The 21,136-nt window shown below is 41.8% G+C and overlaps 1 protein-coding gene across 2 annotated transcripts in view; it reads left to right on the top strand.

The window, feature by feature from the left end:
- Nucleotides 1-10,042: 10,042 nt before the first annotated feature.
- BMS1 (BMS1 ribosome biogenesis factor) overlaps nt 10,043-21,136 on the top strand; it is a 43,903-nt gene continuing 32,809 nt past the window's right edge. For both annotated transcript variants that reach the window (XM_059398064.1, XM_059398063.1), the window contains exons 1-8: nt 10,043-10,125; nt 11,671-11,880; nt 12,866-13,056; nt 14,848-14,927; nt 18,174-18,362; nt 18,995-19,137; nt 19,840-19,961; nt 20,281-20,474. In XM_059398064.1, coding sequence (XP_059254047.1) covers nt 11,705-11,880; nt 12,866-13,056; nt 14,848-14,927; nt 18,174-18,362; nt 18,995-19,137; nt 19,840-19,961; nt 20,281-20,474 — 1,095 coding nt within the window. In that variant the 5' untranslated portion in view covers nt 10,043-10,125; nt 11,671-11,704. The remainder of the gene's footprint in view (nt 10,126-11,670; nt 11,881-12,865; nt 13,057-14,847; nt 14,928-18,173; nt 18,363-18,994; nt 19,138-19,839; nt 19,962-20,280; nt 20,475-21,136) is intronic.

Here is a 21,136-nt window from a genome sequence, read left to right as displayed (position 1 = left end):
ACAGGAAGCTTGGGATGACTTACTACTCTGTTAATGTGTTTATTGGATTGTAAACCAGAATCTATTTGTGATGAAATCATCACCAGTAACTGATATTTCTAAATCATAAATTAACTGTATTTTCAGTGTTGAAAGAGGTCATCATATGAACTGGATCCCAGCTACTGGGTGAACTGATGTCGGTATTATACACATCTTGTCTCTAAGTGAAACTACATGGCAGTTTCTCCCAGATTCCATAAGCTAACAGTGCCATCTGCTGGATAGTAACTGATTTTTTTTTTTTTTTTTTTAAGAATAGAAAAAGTAAGGAATATAACAGCTCAGTGTAAATTAAGAGAGAACAGGAAATTGAGGGATAGTATTGTAAAATGCAGGAGAACAAGGAATTATTTTTCATCAAAATTTGTCAAAGGTTATTCTTATAGTATGAATGAGAGAAATTGACTATAGGGGTATTTAAGAAGTATTTAAAGGTACTCTATTACATAAAATGTGATGGTTTCTCTTTTAACTTAGCAGTGCATATCTCAATGACCTGGGGAATATATAATCTAAATAATTAAGCCCAAGGTGTCCCTTAGGTTTTTTTTTTTAATTTTATTTATTTATTTGACAGACAGAGATCACAAGTAGGCTGAGAGGCAGGCAGAGAGAGAGAGGTGGAAGCAGGCTCCCCACTGAGCAGAAAGCCCCATGTGGGGCTCAATTCTAGGACCTTGGGATCATGACCTGAGCTGAAGGCAGAGGCTTTAACCCACTGAGCCACCCAGGCACCCCCCCCCTTAGGTTGTTTTAATGAGAATTTCAGATAAAAGAATAAGACAGACACATGGATTGTCAAAAGAAATTAAAACTAAAAAATTAATTAAAGTTAAATCAGATAATTTTGATGACTTCCTCTTTAAGTACTATTATCCTAAAAATAGTCACTATAATTTAAAAAATAAAATATCAAGAGTCAAGATCAACCTAGCAACAAGAAATCATAAAGAAGTAGAACATATAAAATGGGTCAGATAATATGTAAAATGTAATATAGTACTAACAGAACATATACATTAATATTTTATTGATTTTTGATAAATTATATATACATATGTAAGATATATTTGGGAATCCAGTCTTCTGTGTTCATGTCTCCAAGGACTGCGATGCCCAAGCTCTCCTCAGCTGGTGAAATCTCGCATTGAAGAATAAGCTGGTGGGTCTTCTCTGTGTCCTTTCAGGGCGCCTGGGGCTCAGTGGGTTAAAGCCTCTGCCTTCAGCTAAGGTCATGATTCCAGGGTCCTGGGATCAAGCCCTGCATGGGGCTCTCTGCTCAGCAGGGAGCCTGCGTCCCCCTTTCTCTTTGCCTGCCTGACTACTTGTGATCTCTGTCAAATAAATAAATAAAAATCTTTAAAAAAAAGCTGTGTCCTTTCTGATCATGTACCTGATCAGATGCCAGGAGATGTAGCCTGCTTCTCTGAGGACCAGAGTGCATTTGGACCTGATGGTGCTCCAGTGGGTAATGGTTGACGATTCAACAACTGAAGTGGCTCATTGACCAACCTCAGATCTTTGAGTTTAAAAGTGTGCAAGGTGATATATTAATGTAGTTTTAATTTGAATCTCCCTGATGGCTAGTGATGATGAACATTTTTTCATGTGTCTGATAACCATTTGTATGTCTTCATTGGAGAAGTGTCTGTCCATATCTTCTGCCCATTTTTGATATGATTGTCTGTTTTGTGTGTGTTGAGTTTGTGGAGTTCATTATAGATCCTGGATATCAACCTTTTGTCTGTACTGTCATTTGCAAATATCTTCTCCCATTCCGTGCGTTGCCTCTTTGTTTTCTTGACTGTTTCCTTTGCTGTGCAGAAGCTTTTGATTTTGATGAAGTCCCAAAAGTTCATCTTCGCTTTTGTTTCCTTTGCCTTTGGAGACATATCTTGAAAGAAGTTGCTGTGGCTGATATCGAAGAGATTACTGCCTATGTTCTCCTCTAGGATTCTGATGGATTCCTGTCTCAGGTTGAGGTCTTTTATCCATTTTGAGTTTATCTTTGTGTACAGTGTAAGAGAATGGTCGAGTTTCTTCTTCTACATATAGCTGTAGAAAAATATATATTCTTCTACATATAGCTGCCCAGTTTTCCCAGCACCATTTATTGAAGAGACTGTCTTTTTTCCACTGCATATTTTTTCCTGTTTTGTCGAAGATTATTTGACCATAGAGTCCATATCTGGGCTCTCTACTCTGTTCCACTGGTCTATGCGTCTGTTTTTATGCCAGTATCATGCTGTCTTGGTGATCACAGCTTTGTAGTAAAGCTTGAAATCACTAGCCATCAGGGAGATTCAAATCAAAACTACATTGAGATATCACCTTACACCAGTTAGAATGGCCAAAATTAGCAAGACAGGAAACAACATGTGTTGGAGGGGATGTGGAGAAAGGGGAACCCTCTTACACTGTTGGTGGGAATGCAAGTTGGTGCAGCCTCTTTGGAGAACAGTGTGGAGATTCTTCAAGAAATTAAAAATAGAACTTCCCTATGACCCTGCCATTGCACTACTGGGTATTTACCCCAAAGATACAGATGTAGTGAAAAGAAGGGCCATCTGTACCCAATGTTTATAGCAGCAATGGCCATGGTCGCCAAACTGTGGAAAGAACCAAGATGCCCTTCAATGGACGAATGGAGGAAGATGTGGTCCATATACACTATGGAGTATTATGCCTCCATCAGAAAGGACGAATACCCAACTTTTGTAGCAACATGGGACGGGACTGGAAGAGATTATGCTGAGTGAAATAAATCAAGCAGAGAGAGTCAATTATCATATGATTTCACTTATTTGTGGAGCATAACAAATAGCATGGAAGACATGGGGAGATAGAGAAGAGAAGGGGGTTGGGGGAAATTGGAAGGGGAGGTGAACCATGAGAGACTATGGACTCTGAAAAACAATCTGAGCGTTTTGAAGGGGCGGGGGGTGGGAGGTCGGGGTACCAGGTGGTGGGTATTATAGAGGGCACGGATTGCATGGAGCACTGGGTGTGGTGCAAAAATAATGAATACTGTTATGCTGAAAATAAATAAATTTTAAAAAAAGAATATAAGAAACAAACAAAAAAATGTGCAAGGTTTGGAGTTCCAGAACCATCTTACTACCGCCCCCAACATGTCCCATATGCCAAAGAACAACATATATGTAGGTTTTCCTCCTTCACTGCTGCAGGAGGCAGGGTGCATGATCAGTTCAAAGTGGCCTTTGAATCCATCAGAGATTTGTTTGTTGATTTGCTTTGGTATCATGAAGCATAGTGTTTCTCTTGTGCTCACGTTTGGAACTTGCGGGGCTCAGATGAACTGCTGTGTACGGGCACCCCAAAACCCTCAGAGAACACCTGTGCAGAGCATTGCTGGGCAACAGCTCCCATTCCATAATGTCTACTAATACGAAACAAGAAGACTGATTGCTTTTGTTCTTCTGTTATTTAAGGAGATGAGCAGTAAATGTGGTCTCAGGCTTTAGGTGCCTGGGTTTGAAGTCAGCTTGATCATCTACGTCTGCTGTGATGTGGAGCACATTACCACTTAGCCAAGCCTCAGTCCCTTGGCTGTAAGATGCAGGTAAAATTTCCAAGAGATGGTGGGTGAAAGAATTAAAGAAGATGTTAAATGAAAAACTGTTAGCACATTGCCCATTGCAAGGTATGCTGTCAAAATAAAATTAAGCAAAAGTGTTTTCCTTTACAAACATCCTATGACCCTATGAGAGGTGACCTGGAAAAACCAAAACCAATATAGTCACCTCCATGTAAGCCTGTCTGTACTCCCTAATCCTCCCAAGGGATCAGAGAGGAGTAAGAGCTCCTGTCCAGGATAAAGTTGGGCCGTCTACTTTGCTTTTGAAAGGAATACAGTTGAACAAAGTTAACCACGTAGAAAAAACCATTATTGCTTATTATTGGCAAATCACTTATGGAATGGCCTGGTTTATTTGCCATTCCAACCTTCTTTTGCAAGGAGAGCTCTTCAAGGGGGGGATCTTAGACTTCATCTAGTCCACATTTTCCTTTTATAAAACAGAGAACAAGTCCAGAAAGGTCAAAAAACTATCTCAAGTTCATTCACTCCTATTTCCCTGCTTTCCTTGTAATAGAATATTATGGGACTAGGAAGCTCAAATGCCCATGCTTGCTTTTCACCCTGGATTTCCTACAGACCAGGACTCCAAGACCCCACGACCCCTTCCTCAGGTAGGACATGCTGGGCTTTCGGAGGGAAGGAGTTGAGCAGTGGGAGGGGTGGGGAAACTCAGCACAGTAAACCCTGACCAGAGAATATGGCTTCCTAGCATATTCTTTTGTCTTCACCCCAGTCTGGCTGGTTCAGCACTGGGAAAGGCTGCAGCTACCGAGTGGGAGCACTCATGGTGTTCTTGGTAGTATTTGAGGGCAGGCCCAGCCAATGGAGCACATTAGTGGACTCCTTCCTGCAGGTGTCCATTCCCTGCTGTGGCCCCGCCCAGGCTGCTGGAATGTGCTCCGGGTGGTGTGGGGGTGTCCCTCCTATATGTCTATGATCTTTACCAGAGCTCCGTCCCCCAGAACTGAAATGAGAGCCTAATAGCAAAAGCACTTTTAACCTGCCTCTCAAAAATCTGAGTTATCTGTAACAAAATCCTGCTCTACAACCATTAGCTCCCTGACCCCAGGAGGGCAGCTCCTATTGCCTGCAGCTGCCAACTTGGTGGCCGCAGATGCGGAAGGCAGAGCCCAACCTGTGCGGAGCATGTGGTGTTTGCACTTGCAACGTTTTTTTTCTTTAGTTGGCATTTTTGACTATCACTTTCTGCTGTATTTGTCCCAGGTCGAGGATTGGATTCCTTCTCACCCCTTCAGGTTAGACCATGGGGAATAAGATCTGAACTGCAGATCTGCGGGGTCCTTTGGGGGTGCTCTGTGATGGCTCTTCCCACATGGAGAGGGGAACACACAGAGCAAAGTGGAGGCAGAATGAGTCACCAGATTCTGGGATGGAAAGGCAAACTTGACCCAAGCAGCTCTTCTGCCAACAAGGCATTAGACTGAAACTTGACTGCCCTTGCCTCAGCTGCTAATTTGTCCAGTCTTCCCTGCTGTTCTTAGGACCCAAAGCCTTACCCCAGCAAGGCCACTCCTCTGTGGTATTGTCTCCCTGGCACAGAGAGCACCTTTGCCACTCACCCCAGCTCCCTCACTGACTCAGTCCAGCATCTCGGCACTGCCTAAGTCTAAGTGGCTGTCCTGGGTATAAATAGAAACAAAGCACTAAATCAAGGTGACAGATTATTAAGTTTTCCTTGGACTTGGACCTTTTATCACAGAAAGATAGTTTTTTAATTAGATTTTCTGGGGCCCTCATTATAGCCACCAGCACAATGAGATCAACATAAGGTTGGCTCAATTTTCCATCAACTGTGGAAGTGAAAGCACACCCTGAGATTTTTGTGAATTCTCGGGGGACTAATGTGCTCACGATCATGTGTGAGAAATGTTCCTCTGGCAAGCTTCCTGCACATGCGAGGTTGGAAGGCCACTGGCTCCCACTGCCCCTACACTTGGGGGAGTCCAGCCTCTGCATGGTCAGAACCCACTGTGTGGCCCAGAGGGAGTGATGTGACCTGGGAATGCCCTGGGCAGAGACACCAACCTGGACTTGAGAATATCCAAATCCCCCCGTGTGGGATAACTTCGGAAGGTATAGTCATATTCTGAGGTAGTAGGGATTAGGACTTCCATATATGAATTTTAGAGGAACACAATTCAGCCCATATCAGGGCTATAGGCCCCAGCTTTGGAACAAGCTTATTAATGGTTTCTAAGGATCTAAGTACAAAGTTAGAGATAAATAAAGATTCCCAAATGGAAAGCAGACAGGCTTGAACACTTTAAAATTCTGTTCATGGGGATGCCTGGTGCCTGGGTGGGTTAATCCTCTGCCTTGGGCTCAGGTCATGATCTCAGGATCCTGGGATGGAGCCCCACATAGGGCTCTCTGCTCAGCGGGAAGCCTGCCTCCCCCTCCGCCTGCCTCTCTGCCTACCTGTGTTCTCTCTGTCAAATAAAGAAATAAAATCTTTAAAATTCTGTACATAACCTTCAGGCTGTCTTCCTGGGTTAGGAAGGGCTGGAACTGGCTGACACAGAGAATACTTAAGTAAAATCAAGGGCACCTGGGTGGCTCAGTGGGTTAAGCCGCTGCCTTTGGCTCAGGTCATGATCTCAGGGTCCTGGGATCGAGTCCCGCATCAGGCTCTCTGCTCAGCTCCCTGCTGAGCAGAGAGCCTGCTTCCCTCTCTCTCTCTGCCTGCCTTTCTGCCTACTTATGATCTCTGTCAAATAAATAAATCTTAAAAAAAAAAGTAATATCAAGAACATCATCAAGGCCTGGGTACTATTCACAAGTGAAAGGCCCTTGAGGTGATGGGTGCATATGTGGCCAGGAGGGGGCACTGTCCCCTGCTCCCCCTAGGCCAGAAAGTATATAGGTATAGTGGGCCCGAGAACAGCAGAGGCTCTCCCAAAGCGACCTGCTGTTAAGTCAATGGCTGAACTCTAAGTCACATTTCAAGGCCAGAGTGGTGACGGACCCTTCCTGGGGGCTGCTGCTGGGGGCCAGGTGCTCTCCCCTTCAGGAGCCAAGCAGGGACGTCTGGGCAGAAGCTCCCACACAGCTCTGTCTGGGCAGTCTCTAGATGCTGTAGGACAAGGAGGGCACTGTGGTCACAGTTCTGCCTGGCCCTCTCTGAAGTCTGTCATTGCCAATAGTGGTGGCATCACCCGTCCCTGGAGCTCCCACTCAGGGGGAGAAGAGACTCAGGACTCTGAGGGAAATGGCTCTACAACTTAAGGACATCAGAGTTGAATGGTCCTAGGCCATAGCCATTTTATCCTCTTGTGCTCTAAACAAGAAAAGTGAGACCTAGAGAGGGAAAAAGATCTGCCCAGACCCCGTGAATCAGGCTTTCCGGACTGCTCCAGCCCTGGTGCGGAGACCATGCTGGGGGCCGAAGAAAGGCCTCCTTGCTGATGAAGTGGGTTTGGATGGACACACAGGATGTGGTAAGGGATGAGATCAGAGAATGAGCCATGGTGGCTTGAGAGGTAAGAGATCTGATCAGTGAGGGGATGCTTCTTCCAGAACTCTCTACGTCAACCACAAATCTTTGCACATGTCAGGGATCACCCTGGGCTCTTCTCTTTTACTGACATTACATCTAATGATTTCAGGAGACACGTCTTGAAAAGAGAAAGAATTAGATTTCCAAAGTGAGTCATAATTATTATATACGTAATGTGTTACGTATAATGGAGTGTATCTAAGATCTGATATGCTCAGAAACGACCCTTGTGCCAGGTGGTACAATTTTGACTTTCCAGCTGGTCCAGGCCACCTCTCCATCTTCCTGTTGCTTTTCAACATTATGGACAAACCTCTAGGGCCAACAAGACTCAGATTCTGTTTCCACAGAATGCTGGGTCTTCTTCTAACTATGGAAAATAACAACAGGAATGCCATATTCTTATACATTTTTGGTCTATATAATTTTAAAACCATACTTATAAGGTTGAAGGTAAAAGAAGGTAAAGAAGTGTGGGGGGGTGCCTGGGTGGCTCAGTAGGCTAAAGCCTCTGCCTTCAGCTCGGGTCATGGTCTCAGGGTCCTGGGATCAAGCCCCGCATCGGGCTCTCTGCTCCGTGGGAAGCCTGCTTCTCCCTATCCCATTCCCCCTGCCTGTGTTCCCTCTCTCGCTGTCTCTCTATCAAATAAATGAATAAAATTAAAAAAAAAAGAAAGAAAGAAAGGAGAAGTTAAGACTGTGAATGGGTGTGCTGGGAGCAAAGAGAATCTAAAAGAGAATAGAAGAGGAACTGGAGACTATTCCTTTGTGAAATTTTGCTACAAAGAGGCACAGAGAAAAGGTGTAGTATCTGTTACAGGAAATGGGCCAAGGGAGTTTGTTATGAAGATGGGAGAAATAACTACATATTTCGGTGATGGGAACAGTCCAGTAAAAACTGATGATTGTGGGGGCGGGAGGGAGGGCCTGGGTGACTCCTGGGTGGCTCAGTGGGTTAAAGTTCCTGCCTTTGGCTTGGGTCATGATCCCAGGGTCCTGGGATCGAGCCCCACATCAGGGTCTCTGCTCCGTGGGGAACCTGCTTCCTCCTCTCTCTCTGCCTGCCTCTCTGCCTACTTGTGATCTCTGTCTGCAAAAAAAAAAAAAAACAAAACAAAACAAAAAAACAAAACCTAAAAAACTGATGATGTTGGGGGAGAGAATAGACTGGGAGGAGCGACACCCTGGAGATGATGGGATCTTGCACTCAAGAACAGGATTCCTTTAGGTGGACATAGCAGTAGTTCACCTGCAGTAACAGGCAGGCAGCAGACGGGGACATGAGTGGATGTGGTGGTGAAAGTCTGACATGGTAGGAGTCTCCAGTTCCATTTTTTTGGTGAAATCAGAAGCAAGGAAGGGAGAGGTGGTGGGAAGGACTGAAGAGAGAAGAGGAGATGTGAAATACTCACTTGGAAGAATGGCACAGTTGAGGCAAAGTTAGCATTACTGAGCTGAGGGTGGTCAGTATGGTTTTGGGTTTCCCCCCAGCAATTCGTTGTAGTGTGCAGTAGATGCAGAATTGGGTTTACCCAGGGCTCTAATTTTACCAAGCAGATATAATGAGGTGACAGAGAGGTGAGGCAATATACAAGAGACTGACAACGATTGCCCATGGAGTTTAAGTTAATTTACTAGGGAAGGAAAAGTCATCAAGGGAGGAAGGTAATAAGATCTGGGTCAGAGATACTGGCTGGATTACAGTTGGCTTCAGGGCATTAGAGGGAGTAACCTGGTAAGATAGGAGGCGGCAGTCAGTGTGGGATGCTCTGGGGACTGCGACGCTTGGACCTGACAAAGTCTAGGGTCTGATCACAGGCAGAGTGAGGGGCTGATTTTTAAGACAGGACAAGAGTGCAACTCATGGAGTCAAGAGAATGTTGGGATTATCTACCAGTATACTGAAAGCTCCAAGAAGTGAGAGGGATACTGTTGGAGGGAGTTAAATAATTACACACTCTTGACAGATGAGAGAAGTTTGTGCCCTGTAGGGTAGCCCTCCCTAGCACCGCAGAGTAAATACTTGTGGGATATTGAGGGACAGAATGAGCTCACGGGGAAAAGCATGAAGCATGAAGGAGTAAGCCTAGGTTCGTGGGGGTAGAACTGAGTCTCAGGAGCACTGGTGAGATCATACTGAAAAGAAAACCTCCCAGACAAGAGGGAGACATACACTCTGAAAATGTACCCAGCTTTGTAGCCACGAGGACATCCCAGCTCATCTGAGATGGGGGTTAGATGAACTTCAAGGCAGACCCTCAGGTGGGAATGGGCAGGGCCCTGGCAAGGTAAACCTCTGTCGGAAGAAACTGCAGGAGGCTGCGTTCTTCCAAGGAAAACCCCCTTCCCAGGACCAGAGAACCTGTCGAGTCAGTTTGTCCCTGCCTTCAGTCTTGGTGCGGGCAAAAGAGGGAATTACAGCACTAAAGAGGTCCGAGAATGTCCAGCTCTTTGAGGATGAGCAGGCAGATGAGCCAGACAGACTTCCGACCATCGGATATTCCAAAAGGCCACGGAGGAACCCGATGCCAGCGGCATTCGGAGGGGACGGCCGGGAGCCATGACTCCGGTTGACCGAGACTAAATATGTTACTTCGTCTTTCGTCCTACACCAAGGAACGGGCTCCAGGCCGCACTGTCGCCACGGCCTCCGGGGGAACTGGGATGTGCTCCGCGAAACGACTCGGATTCCCAACGCTAGGTTGACAGTGCCACCGCCGGCCCATCGGCCTGGAAGGGGCGGGGCGGCGCGCGGCCCCCAGGTTGGATCGCTTTGCGCAGTCGTCGCCTGGGCCCGTCCTCAACCAATCAGGAGCCTCCTTCTGGCTTTCCCGAGAGTCGTCCTTTGGCCGGTCTCTTTCTTCTGCCTACTTGTTTCCTGCCGGACTGTGGAGTCCGCGCGTAGGGTGCACTTCCGTTTCCGGCGCTGTCCATGCGGGCCTGAGAAGTAGCAGTTGTGAACCCGGTAACGGCCGCGGTAGGGGAGGCGGTGGCGGTGGGGTCCCGGGGACTGGGGCTCTGAGAGTTGTGCGAATCGTGCTTGGCAAGGTCGGCCAGGACAGTCTTTGCCCCTGAAGAGCGCGTCAGGCGCTGGCCCAGTCGCACACAGTACCTGCCGGAGTCTTGCTCCGAGGTCATTGGGAGCGGCTGAATGAATTCGTGCCGAGAGCCCAAGCGGGGTGGGGAGGTGGCAGGGAGGAGAGAGAGGTCGTGTCTTGGCGGGATAATCCTAGCAGGCGACTCAAACCTGGGCCAGATCTATTGATTCCAAGTTGTGCCTTTCCCATCCCTCTCCCCGCCCCCAAAGAGGGAGAAAAGTGTCAGTTCAAGTTTGGAATCAAAATGTAGAAGGGAAGAAAAATAAGGTCCTGCAATCACGTAGCTGTTTAGTTTCACAGCGGTGCCTAGAACGCGGCTCTCCGAACTCCTGGCTGCTGTTTGATGACATTATGCTGGTATATGTGGGCTTCCTATTTGCGCTGCTGTGCCTCTGACCGATCTAAGTGCAGCCTTCTCCTGTGGTCCCTTTACTGCATGGCATGAAAGATACTCTTTGGATTTCCTTCGCGGCCAGATCACAGCTGTTGTCCTCTCTTGGCAAAATGCCTAGTACCTCATAGGCAGACACAAATATTTATATAACTAAAATTAATTTAGTATCCTGAGTGAAGTGACCTTTTTTTCCCCCCTCTTTTCTTAGTTTCTTTCTTTCTTTCTTTCTTTTTTTTATTAGCCAAGTACTCAGATTGTATGCAGCCTGGTTTCCCAAGAACTCATTCAGTGGTTCTCAATGTATGGGCCATGACCTCCTGGGACACTCATAAATCTTTGTTAGGTTTCTGCAGATCCATGTGATTGATCTCCAGGCATTGTTCACAACCAGCCATATCTCACACATCTAGAAGTTACTGTTTTTTAAAAATGCATATAAGTGGTTATTATAATTTAAAAGTTTTATAGAATCCACAGGTACTAAAAGTAACACATGCTATCATGTGGGAGGATTATTAAAATGCTTTAATCTGTTAAAATGTCTTAAAGATGGTTTAAGTTTGGAAACCACTTCATTAGTCTAATTGATATTTTGGGCTGAGCAGTCCTGTATGGTAACTACTTGTCACATATGGCTATTTAAATTTAGAATGGAATTAATTAAAATTATATTCAATTTCAGTTTCTCAGTTTCACTGAGTACATTTTAAGTTATCAGAAGCCACATGTGGTAAGTGACCACTGTGTTGAAAAGTATAGGTATAGAGTATTTTCATTATTACAGAAATAGTGCTGATATAGACACTTAAGATGAATAAAAAGTAACTTAAGCAGAAGTAACTAACAAATCTAATTTATAACATAACAGAAATGAAACTGGGAATAGTATTAAGCAGCTTCTATCCTTGTTGCAGGAATACCTTATCTCTTCGTAAAGAAAGAAATGGAATTTACTCTTTTTCCTTGGGTGTTTTCTGGATTGTAAAATGCTTCCCACATCCCTGCCTCACCAATGTAGGTTAGAGTTACCTGTGAATTGGTAAAAAGCCACTATGGAGACTAAGGACCAGAAGAAACACAGAAAGAAAAACAGTGGGCCCAAAGCTGAGAAGAAAAAGAAACGACATCTGCAGGATCTCCAGCTTGGAGACGAGGAAGATGCCCGGAAAAGAAATCCCAAAGCTTTTGCAGTCCAGTCTGCTGTGCGGATGGCTCGATCCTTTCACAGGTATGTTTAGCTGGAGTCTAGTTGTTCATTCCATTTATTCTTTTTAAACAGTAGGAACCTCCCCAGATGATGTTTGGATTCATGAGTCTTTAGCAGCTTTGAAGGACATGCTGTATTCCTTTTACTAAAATGTGACCAGGGCGCCTAGGTGTGACTCAGTTGATTAAGGATCCAACACTTGATGTCACTTGATCTCTGCTCTTGATCTCAGGGTCGTGAGTTCAAGCTCTGCATTGGATCTGTGCTAGGCATGGACCCTACATTAAAAAAAGTTAAAAAATAGATAAAATGTGAGCAAGTAGTCTTGCTGTGGAAGCTGCCTTGTCTCCATTATTAGCCCATATTGGCTTTTTTTGTCCAAGAGAAAAAAGCTTTAGAGTTTTTCTTTATAGAATTTCTCTGTGGACTGGTAGGTTGCTCTGTCAGTTAAGCATCTGACTCTTGATGTGAATTCAAGCCTGGCATAGGACCCCACGCTGCGCATGGAGCCTACTAGAAAGAAAGAAAGAATTTGTAAAATTTCAACAGTTTCTGTGGTAATAGGTGTGCTTGTATTTTTTTTCTGGATATGTTTCATGTAATATGTAATAATAGCTTTATTTAATGAGTTCTTATTATATGTCAGGCAGTGTACTTTGAACATTATTCAATTAAATTCTATTAAGAGAGCCAAATTTAACTCCAGAGCTCCTGCTGTTACTCATTATGATACACTGCCTGCATGTTTATCTTTTTTTTTAAACTATTACAGTCAGGTAATAAAGCAATCAGATTTAAGCTGTGTAGAGTTTTTAATACTCTGTACTTACTGTTGAAGTCAGTCTGTTACATGTTTACTAAAGGGGTTATTTGGATTGGGTCCAGAAGTTATCAAGTTAATTGTATCCATATTGTCTGTTCTGCTGTCTTTAAAATCTTTCCTTGTAAGAATGATGCCTTTTATATTTTGAAAATGGATTTAGTTTTTCTTTCTTTTTACAAATAGGACTCAGGATTTGAAGACAAAAAAGCATCACATTCCAGTGGTTGATCGAACTCCATTAGAGCCCCCACCAATAGTGGTAGTAGTGATGGGGCCTCCAAAAGTTGGAAAGAGCACTTTGATCCAGTGCCTCATTCGGAACTTCACCAGGCAGAAGCTGACAGAGATCAGAGGCCCTGTAACGATCGTGTCAGGTAGGAGTGTGCTACCCCAGGCTGATAGGGCATATGTCATCTGAGGGACAGGCATGTCTTTGCTGAACATTTTCTTGTCTGGTAAATATTAAAGTAATGCTCTCGCTTCTTGTTACCTCTCTTATAATACTAAATTGGCTATAGCTTCAAAAAAGGATAGATTCCCCAATGTAATAATGATATAGATGTATACCTTATTCTGACTGCTATCTGGATTTGCCAAGTGTGTTCCTCTGAAGTTTGGCAGGGCTGGGAAGCCTGGGTTGTTCATGGTGACCACCTTCATTTAATAGGTAGTAAGTATCTGCTGTGTGTCAGGCATGCCTTCTTGACCTCATGAAGCCACATTGTTAGGGAAGTGAGGGAGCTTTCTTTTTCTATGAGAATTTGTCTGATCTAGAAGTTGGTGACCTTTCTGTTTGAGGGAAGATGAAACAAATCCCCAAAATGGCAATGGAAGAATCTGAAATTTCTTTCCTTTTTAAAAAGATTTTATTTTTAAGTAATCTCTCCACCCAACATGGGGCTTGAACTCACAACCACAAAATCAAGAGTTGCATGCTCTATTGACTGAGCCCCTAAAATTTCTTTTTTTTTTTTTAAATTAACATAGGATATATTATTTGCTTCAGGGGTATAGGTTTGTGAATCATCAGTCTTACACAGTTCACAGCACTCACCATAGCACATACCATCCCCAATGTCCATAACCCAGTGAAATTTCTGATTATAGCAATAATATAGTTGGATGGAGGCTTTTCTTTTCTTTTCTTTTAAGATTTATTTACTTATTTTAGAGAGAGAGCATGCAAGCGCAAGTGGGGGCAGGGGTAGAGAGAGAGAATCAGCTAGATTCCCCACTGAGTGTGGAATCTGGAGCCCAATGCAAGGCTCGATCCCAAGACCCCGAGATCATGACCTGAGCCAAAACCAGGAGCGAGGTGCTTAACCAACTGAGCCACCCAGGTGCTCCAAGCCTTTTTTTTTTTTTTTTTCTTAAATCTAAAAGGCATTCCTGTCATTTTGACAGATTTCTTTTTAATTTTTTTTTTTTTTTAAATAGACTCTTACCCCATTGTAGGGCTTGAACTCCTGACTTGGAGATCAAAAGTCACATGCTCCACTGACTGAGATAGCCAGGGACCCCTTTGTTTGTTTGTTTGTTTGTTTATTTATAGTAAACTCCACCCCTAACGTGGGGCTTGAACTCGCCACTCTAAGATCAAGAGTCTCAGACTGATTCCTTGTACCTTAAGTTAGAAATAATGATTGTTCGATGAAAATTCTCTTACATTAAGTTAGAGGATGTTTTTAGCTTAATGGAAACTTGGGAAACTTTGATAAAGATAGAAGTGTTGGCCTACTGCTGAATGGCAGGATCATGGTCATAATGAATGTGCTTCTGTGCTCTTTCCAGTCAGAATTTTACCTGTTTAAGCACTTAATTCATGTGTATAGACTTTCAATATTATTTTAAAATTAGAGAACATAGCAAGAAAACTTTACTGGATAGAATTTAAAATGGTAATTAGAATAAATGGATACATTATTTCAGGATTTTTTAAAAGTAAAATGGGGGGGGGCGGTTCCTGGGTGGTACAGTCAGTTAAGCATCCCAGCTCTTGATTTAGACTCTTGTCATGATCTCAGGGTTGTGAGATCAGGCCCCATGTGGCGCTCCGCTTGAGATTCCCTCTTTCCCTCTCCCTCTGCTCCTCCCCCTACTAACATGCTTGCTCTCTAAAATAAAATCTTTAAAGAAAAATAAAATTTTTGTCTTTTCACTTCCAGGTAAAAAGCGCAGACTCACCATTATTGAATGTGGGTGTGACATTAATATGATGATTGATCTGGCTAAAGTGGCGGATTTGGTAAGTCAGTGGGGGCAGTGTGAATTTCCCATGAGGACTTAACAGCAGTGTGGTCAATTATTGATCTCATGCTGAAGGAAAGAAAGGCTTATTATTAAAGGGATGGTGAATATAATCAGGGATACCATCAGTGTGTTTGAACTGATGATAATAATATGGTTATAATATATAATTATATAATATTGTGATAATTGTTGAGTAATATATAATAAAAATGGAATATGCACAATGAAATGTAGTCTCAAACCTAAAAGCAAATTAAAGAAAAAAACCTTTAGCAAACATAGTTAATTAAGATATACATACAGATATACAAACACGTAAATATATAAGTAGTAAGACTATTTCTTGAACCCTTACTAGGCATTGTGCTAACAACTTTCTAGAAATTTAGTTCATCAAATCCCCCAGTATGCCTTAGAGGTAGTAGGTATTATCTCCAGTTTACAAAGGATGAAACTGAGGCCCTAGAAGTTAAGTAGTTTGTCTGAGGATGGGAACTTGGCTCTTGGTGGTGTCAGAAACTCCAGTTCTTAATGATTATGACAAAATAAGTACATGAATTGCTTTTGAGAAATTGTCAGAGTTTATAATAGAAAATCTAGACAGTGCATAGTGTATGAAAATTGTGCAGCTTTGATTACATTTAATGGTAATGTTCATTAATCACATTTTATTTAATTATTTTTTATTTATTACATTTTAAATTAACAAAAATCTAAGAAAAAAATAAAGCCGTATTGTTTAGGAAGAGTGGGGTAACGGAGGTTGTTTTTTGGTTGGTTTTTTGGTTCAACAATTTCTGGAAAGCTCTTTGGTGACATGAGCTACAGATTTTATCCTTTGGCCCAGGAAGTGTCCTAAAATATAAAATAAAAAGTAATTTAATGTAGATATTACGGCTCTGCCATTCTAATGTCAGAAAACTCAATGCCATTCAAATTTTGAACATGTAATGCTACTATTAATAAAAAATGTGTCATTGTCAACATAAACTAGTATAAACTAATGTTTTTGAAATGATTTAAATAATTTAGCATATCAGCAATTGGTTTCTTTTTTATGTAAAATATACCACATTTTTAATTTTAAAAATTTTATCCAAGTTCATAATTTTAAAAGCATAGATATATTAAGAAAGATGTCTTTTTTTTTTTTTTTAAGATTTTATTTATTGTTTGACAGAGAGAGATAACAAGACAGGGAACACAAGCAGGAGGAGTTAGAAAAGGAGAAGCAGGTCTCCCACTGAGCAGGGAGCCTAACTTGGGGCTCTATCCCAGGACCCTGGGCTCATGACCTGAGTCGAAGGCAGACACTCAACGACCAAGCCACTCAGGCGCCCCAAGAAAGATGTCTTTCATATACATCTTTTTAAGACTTAAAAAGGAACTCATGCGGGACGCGTGGGTGGCCTGGTCATTGAGCGTCTGCCTTTGGCTCGGTTCTTGAGCCCAGGGTCCTGGGATTGAGCCCCACATGAGCTTCCTGCTCAGCAGGAAACCTGCTGCTGCTTCTCCCACTCCCCCTGCTTGTGTTTCTCTTTTGCTGTCTCTCTGTCACATAAATAAATAAAATCTTAAAAAAAAGGAACCCATGCATTTGGTAAAATAATAAAACTGTATTACAGAGTACAATGCATGTTTTCTCTTCTCTGCTCTGACCCCATCTCTCAATTTCCCTGAAAGCAATATCCTAGATTTGTATATAAATATACATGCTACCCTTTTAAAGCATATGCTATTTATTGTAAATGTTCTTTACTTTGCTTTCTTTTTCACTCAGTATGTCTTAAAAATATATAAGTACTGTAGCTCAATCTCATTCTTTTAAAGCATTATGTTGCATGTACATTAATTTTTCAACTTTCTTTAAAATGTTGATTGTTCTGCCTTGGGTTGTCGTAAAGCCTAAGTCACAGCAGAGGCATGTTCATACATGGATTTGTGTCTGTGTGTACGTGTGTGCTTTGAAGGAATAATGCAGTCTTCATTTATCTTTAGTTGACAAGATTGTCAGCTAAGGGGCTGTTGCTACCTATTCCTCTCTTCCCACAACGAATTGCTTGCCCCTTGGCATTTTGTGGTGTCAGATGGGATATTGGGCTATTCCACTGCCAGCCTGCTCACCTTCAGCCTGTTCAGTGGCGTGGAAGAACTCTGTGTACCAGCTTGGCCTGTGGTCTGCAGTGGCAGCTGTGCTTTCTTGGAATGCTCAGTGGCCCACTTTCATGTATTTTTATGGTTTAGGATTATGAATAATGAATATTCCTTAATTTAACCAAAGATAAGTGTTTCTGGTTCTGTGTGTGTGTGTGTGTGTGTGTGTGTGTGTGTGTGTGTGTGAATTAGCTACAGAAAGATGGGAGCAGAGATGTCTTTAATATCTTAAAACTAGACATATCCAGGAATCAATTCTGAAATTATTTTGCATGTTTAAAGAGTCAGATCTTAAAAATTGGTCTTATATGCTTATATTTTCTTAGATTAGCATTTGTAACTACTATTTTTTGGCTCAATTCTAAAGTGGTAGCTTTTTAATTTTTTTAATTTTCTGAGCAATTGCATGTTACAAATTAACAAATAAGATAGCGCTTACTATATACCTCCCAGCAAAATTTTTTTTCCCTGTGAGATGACTGAAACAAAAATACTTGGTTTTCTTACGTTTTTGGTACTTTTCATTGATTACCACTTCATCCCATTTTTTGGATGTCAGAGATCTATTACTTCGTTTCTTGTTAGAGACCTGTTATTTGGCCTAAAAATACCTTATAAAAATTTTTATTTCTTGAAGTGAGGACCTTCCAGGTGAGGGCCAAATTAGACCCAGCTTTTTCTGAGTTATTTCTAAACATCCAGTTTCTTGAAGTGGAAACTTATATTGTGGTGGATTTTGTCTCATGGCCTTTTAGAGAAAGTGAAAGTGTGGTATTTTCTCTGTCATGATGATCCCTAAATAATCATTTGATTTAGTCCAGAATAGGAGTTGGCAAACTTTTTCGGTAAAGGGCAAGATGGTAAATTATCTTAAGCTTTGTGGGTCATAGTTTCTCTTGCAGCTGCTTAACTTTGTCATTGTAGTGCAAACACAGGCGTATGCCATTCATAAATAAATTAATATGGCTGTGTTCTAGTAAAACTTTAGTTATAAAACAGGTCATGGGTCAGCTTTGGCTCAAGGACCATAGTTCGCTTATGGTCTATTTTGAGTAGTTTCCTTGAATAATTGTGTTTTTTGTTTTAGGTTCTGATGCTTATAGATGCCAGCTTTGGGTTTGAAATGGAAACATTTGAATTTCTAAACATCTGTCAAGTACATGGCTTTCCCAAAATTATGGGTGTTCTCACTCACTTAGATTCCTTCAAGTATAATAAACAACTGAAAAAGACAAAGAAGCGATTAAAACACAGGTTCTGGACAGAAGTCTACCCGGTAGGAAGAGAATTAATTATTGAATACTAACACTATAATTAAAAAAAAAGGTTGAGTAGGATAGATTAATAAGCATTCCTTCAGGATTCACCTTTGGAGTTTCTTTTATATATCTGTTCATTGTCCCTGGAATATTTCCTTAAAATAGTCTATACTTCAGTGTGTCTCATTTGTCTCTGTAGTCCCCCAGCACCAGGCAGTACCTGGCTCTAAGTGTTTTAGATTTGGGATTATTTAATAGGGTTTGTCCGAAGTTTCTGCTAGTTATAGGACCAGGGACTATAGTGCACACATACTGGCACTCCACCGTCCCCTGCATACTGCTGTGGCCCACTGGTCATAGAGTTTTTTCCTCTGCCCAGGAGCCTCTCTGTCCTCTCTGTGCAGTACTCTAGACAGATGCCACTAATTGACTGGAGAGCAGTTCTGAAGCTAAATGTATTTGCACTTCTGCCTGTACTAAGCCCTGCTAAGATGAGTACTGAAAGAAGGCAGAGAAGTTGGGGAAGCACTGATAAGTGGTTTGTTAGAAGTCCCCCTTAGGATTGCTTCTTATTTAGAGGTCTTAATTTTGATGTAGTATTGACAAAAATTTAATTGAAATTTATGTTTTTTTCTTTTTTAATGTTTAGGGTGCCAAGCTGTTCTATCTTTCTGGAATGGTACATGGAGAATATCAAAACCAAGAAATTCACAATCTGGGTCGTTTTATTACAGTTATGAAGTTTAGGCCTCTTACATGGCAAACCTCTCATCCTTATATCCTAGCAGACAGGTAAAACGTACATGTAAAGTTTTTCTTTCTGGCCTGCATATTTCAAGCTACAAAGGTCATAAAAAGAACATTAATAGAGCTTATTTTGGAATAATGAGGGAGAAATATAGTTAGTGGAGAATACCTACTTTTTTGTATTATTACCCAAAGATGCTGTGGCTTCAGAAGTAAAGTATGAAATGTTTAGAAAAATGTGAGGCTTTTGAAGCATTTAAGGCTATATAATATGGTCCTATCCTGCTTTTTCAACCTTCATCTCAGTGATAACTGCTTTGGACCATGGTGTTCTAGTCACCCAGATGTGCCCTTGTGCATTCTTTCCTTTATGTTTTTTCCATATTGTTTTCTCAGCCTGGAATCCCTTTCTCTACTTGCCAGAATCCAGGACATACCAGAAAACCTAGGTCAAAGCTTACTCCTCTTCCACAAAGGATTTTTCTGCATATGTATTCATCTCTTCCTTAACCCTAGGTGTACGTTATTTCCCACTTCTGGTATCTTACCCACAGAAGGTATATTATGTAGAGCCTAAGAGCAGTGCAATCATGTGTTTGCTTCTTTTCCTCTGGTAGATGATGAAATGCACTTATTTCTGTATTTCTTTTAATTTTCTCAACAACGTGTTCAGTCTTTGACACTTGAAGGGAGGTACAAAAACATTGACATTTATTTCTGCCATATGATTGGGTTTTATTTTTCTAGGATGGAAGATTTGACAAACCCAGAAGATATTCGAACAAATATCAAGTGTGACCGAAAGGTGTCTCTTTATGGTTATTTAAGAGGAGCACACTTGAAGAATAAAAGTCAAATTCACATGCCAGGTATCCTTTTCTTATAAAATGTACCAAACTTGTGGAACTCTTGGGATGAGTTACTTCATTTCTGAGGAAAACTGAAAAATGGCCAAACAAGATAGAGCCACATTGCCAGAAATTTTAAGACTAACTCAGCTCTGCCTCAGCTAGCAAAGGTGTTGAGTTGACCAAATCCCCTCTGCCCTGATGATGGTGGTTAGCTAGAGAGGCAGAGTGCCAGTGACAAACGATATCCTTGTGGCTGAAGCCTTCCACCTGTGGGCTGTTTTAGTTGACAGCTGATACACTTAACAGCTCAAGCCATCTTCCTCTATCTGTCTTCCAGGTGTAGGAGATTTTGCTGTGAGTGATGTCAGTTTCCTCCCGGACCCCTGTGCACTTCCTGAACAACAAAAGAAGCGCTGCTTAAATGAGAAGGAGAAGTTGGTTTATGCACCGCTCTCTGGAGTTGGTGGTGTCCTATATGACAAAGATGCTGTCTATGTCGATCTTGGTGGCAGCCATGGCTTCCAGGAATCGGTAAGAGGAAAGTTACAGGAAGTACTGTAGTCAGCTTTTATATACTGAAACTTTTTAATCTTTATTTGTATTTATGGTAAAAGCTACAATGTATATTTTAAATACACAGAATACTCAATTGCACTAAGAGAAAGTAAAAGTCATGTTCTTCATTCTGTTCCTAAGACATACAGGGGATCCTAGGTCTTTTAGCATGAACGTTGCAAGCGGTTTGGTGCTTGTACTTCCTATCTGTCTTTATATAAGCATACTTCATTTTATTGTGCTTTGCTTTATTGCATTTCATCAGTATTGCCTTTTTTACAAATTGAAGGTTTGTGGCAACCGTATATTGAACAAGTCTATCAGTGCATTTTTTCCAATAGCATTTGCTCACTTTGTGTCTCTGCGTCACATTATGTTAATTTTCACAGTATTTCAAATGTTTTCATTATTATTATATTTGTTATAGTACCTGTCATAAGTGATTATCACTAATGATTGGGATTTTTAGCATAAAGTATTTTTTAATTAAGGTGTGTACATTTTTTTAAACATAATGCTATTGCAGTCTTCATAGTTACAGTATAGTATAAACATAACTTTTATAAGTACCAGGAAACCAAAAAATTCATTTGACTTCTTTTATTGTGGTCGTTTAGAACCAAACCCACAGTATCTCT

Source organism: Mustela nigripes, chromosome 4 (assembly GCF_022355385.1).
Source record: "Mustela nigripes isolate SB6536 chromosome 4, MUSNIG.SB6536, whole genome shotgun sequence".
In the NCBI taxonomy this organism is placed as follows: Eukaryota; Metazoa; Chordata; class Mammalia; order Carnivora; family Mustelidae; genus Mustela; species Mustela nigripes.
Note: the sequence above shows the minus strand (reverse complement) of the source record. Positions and strands in the feature narration are given on the sequence as shown.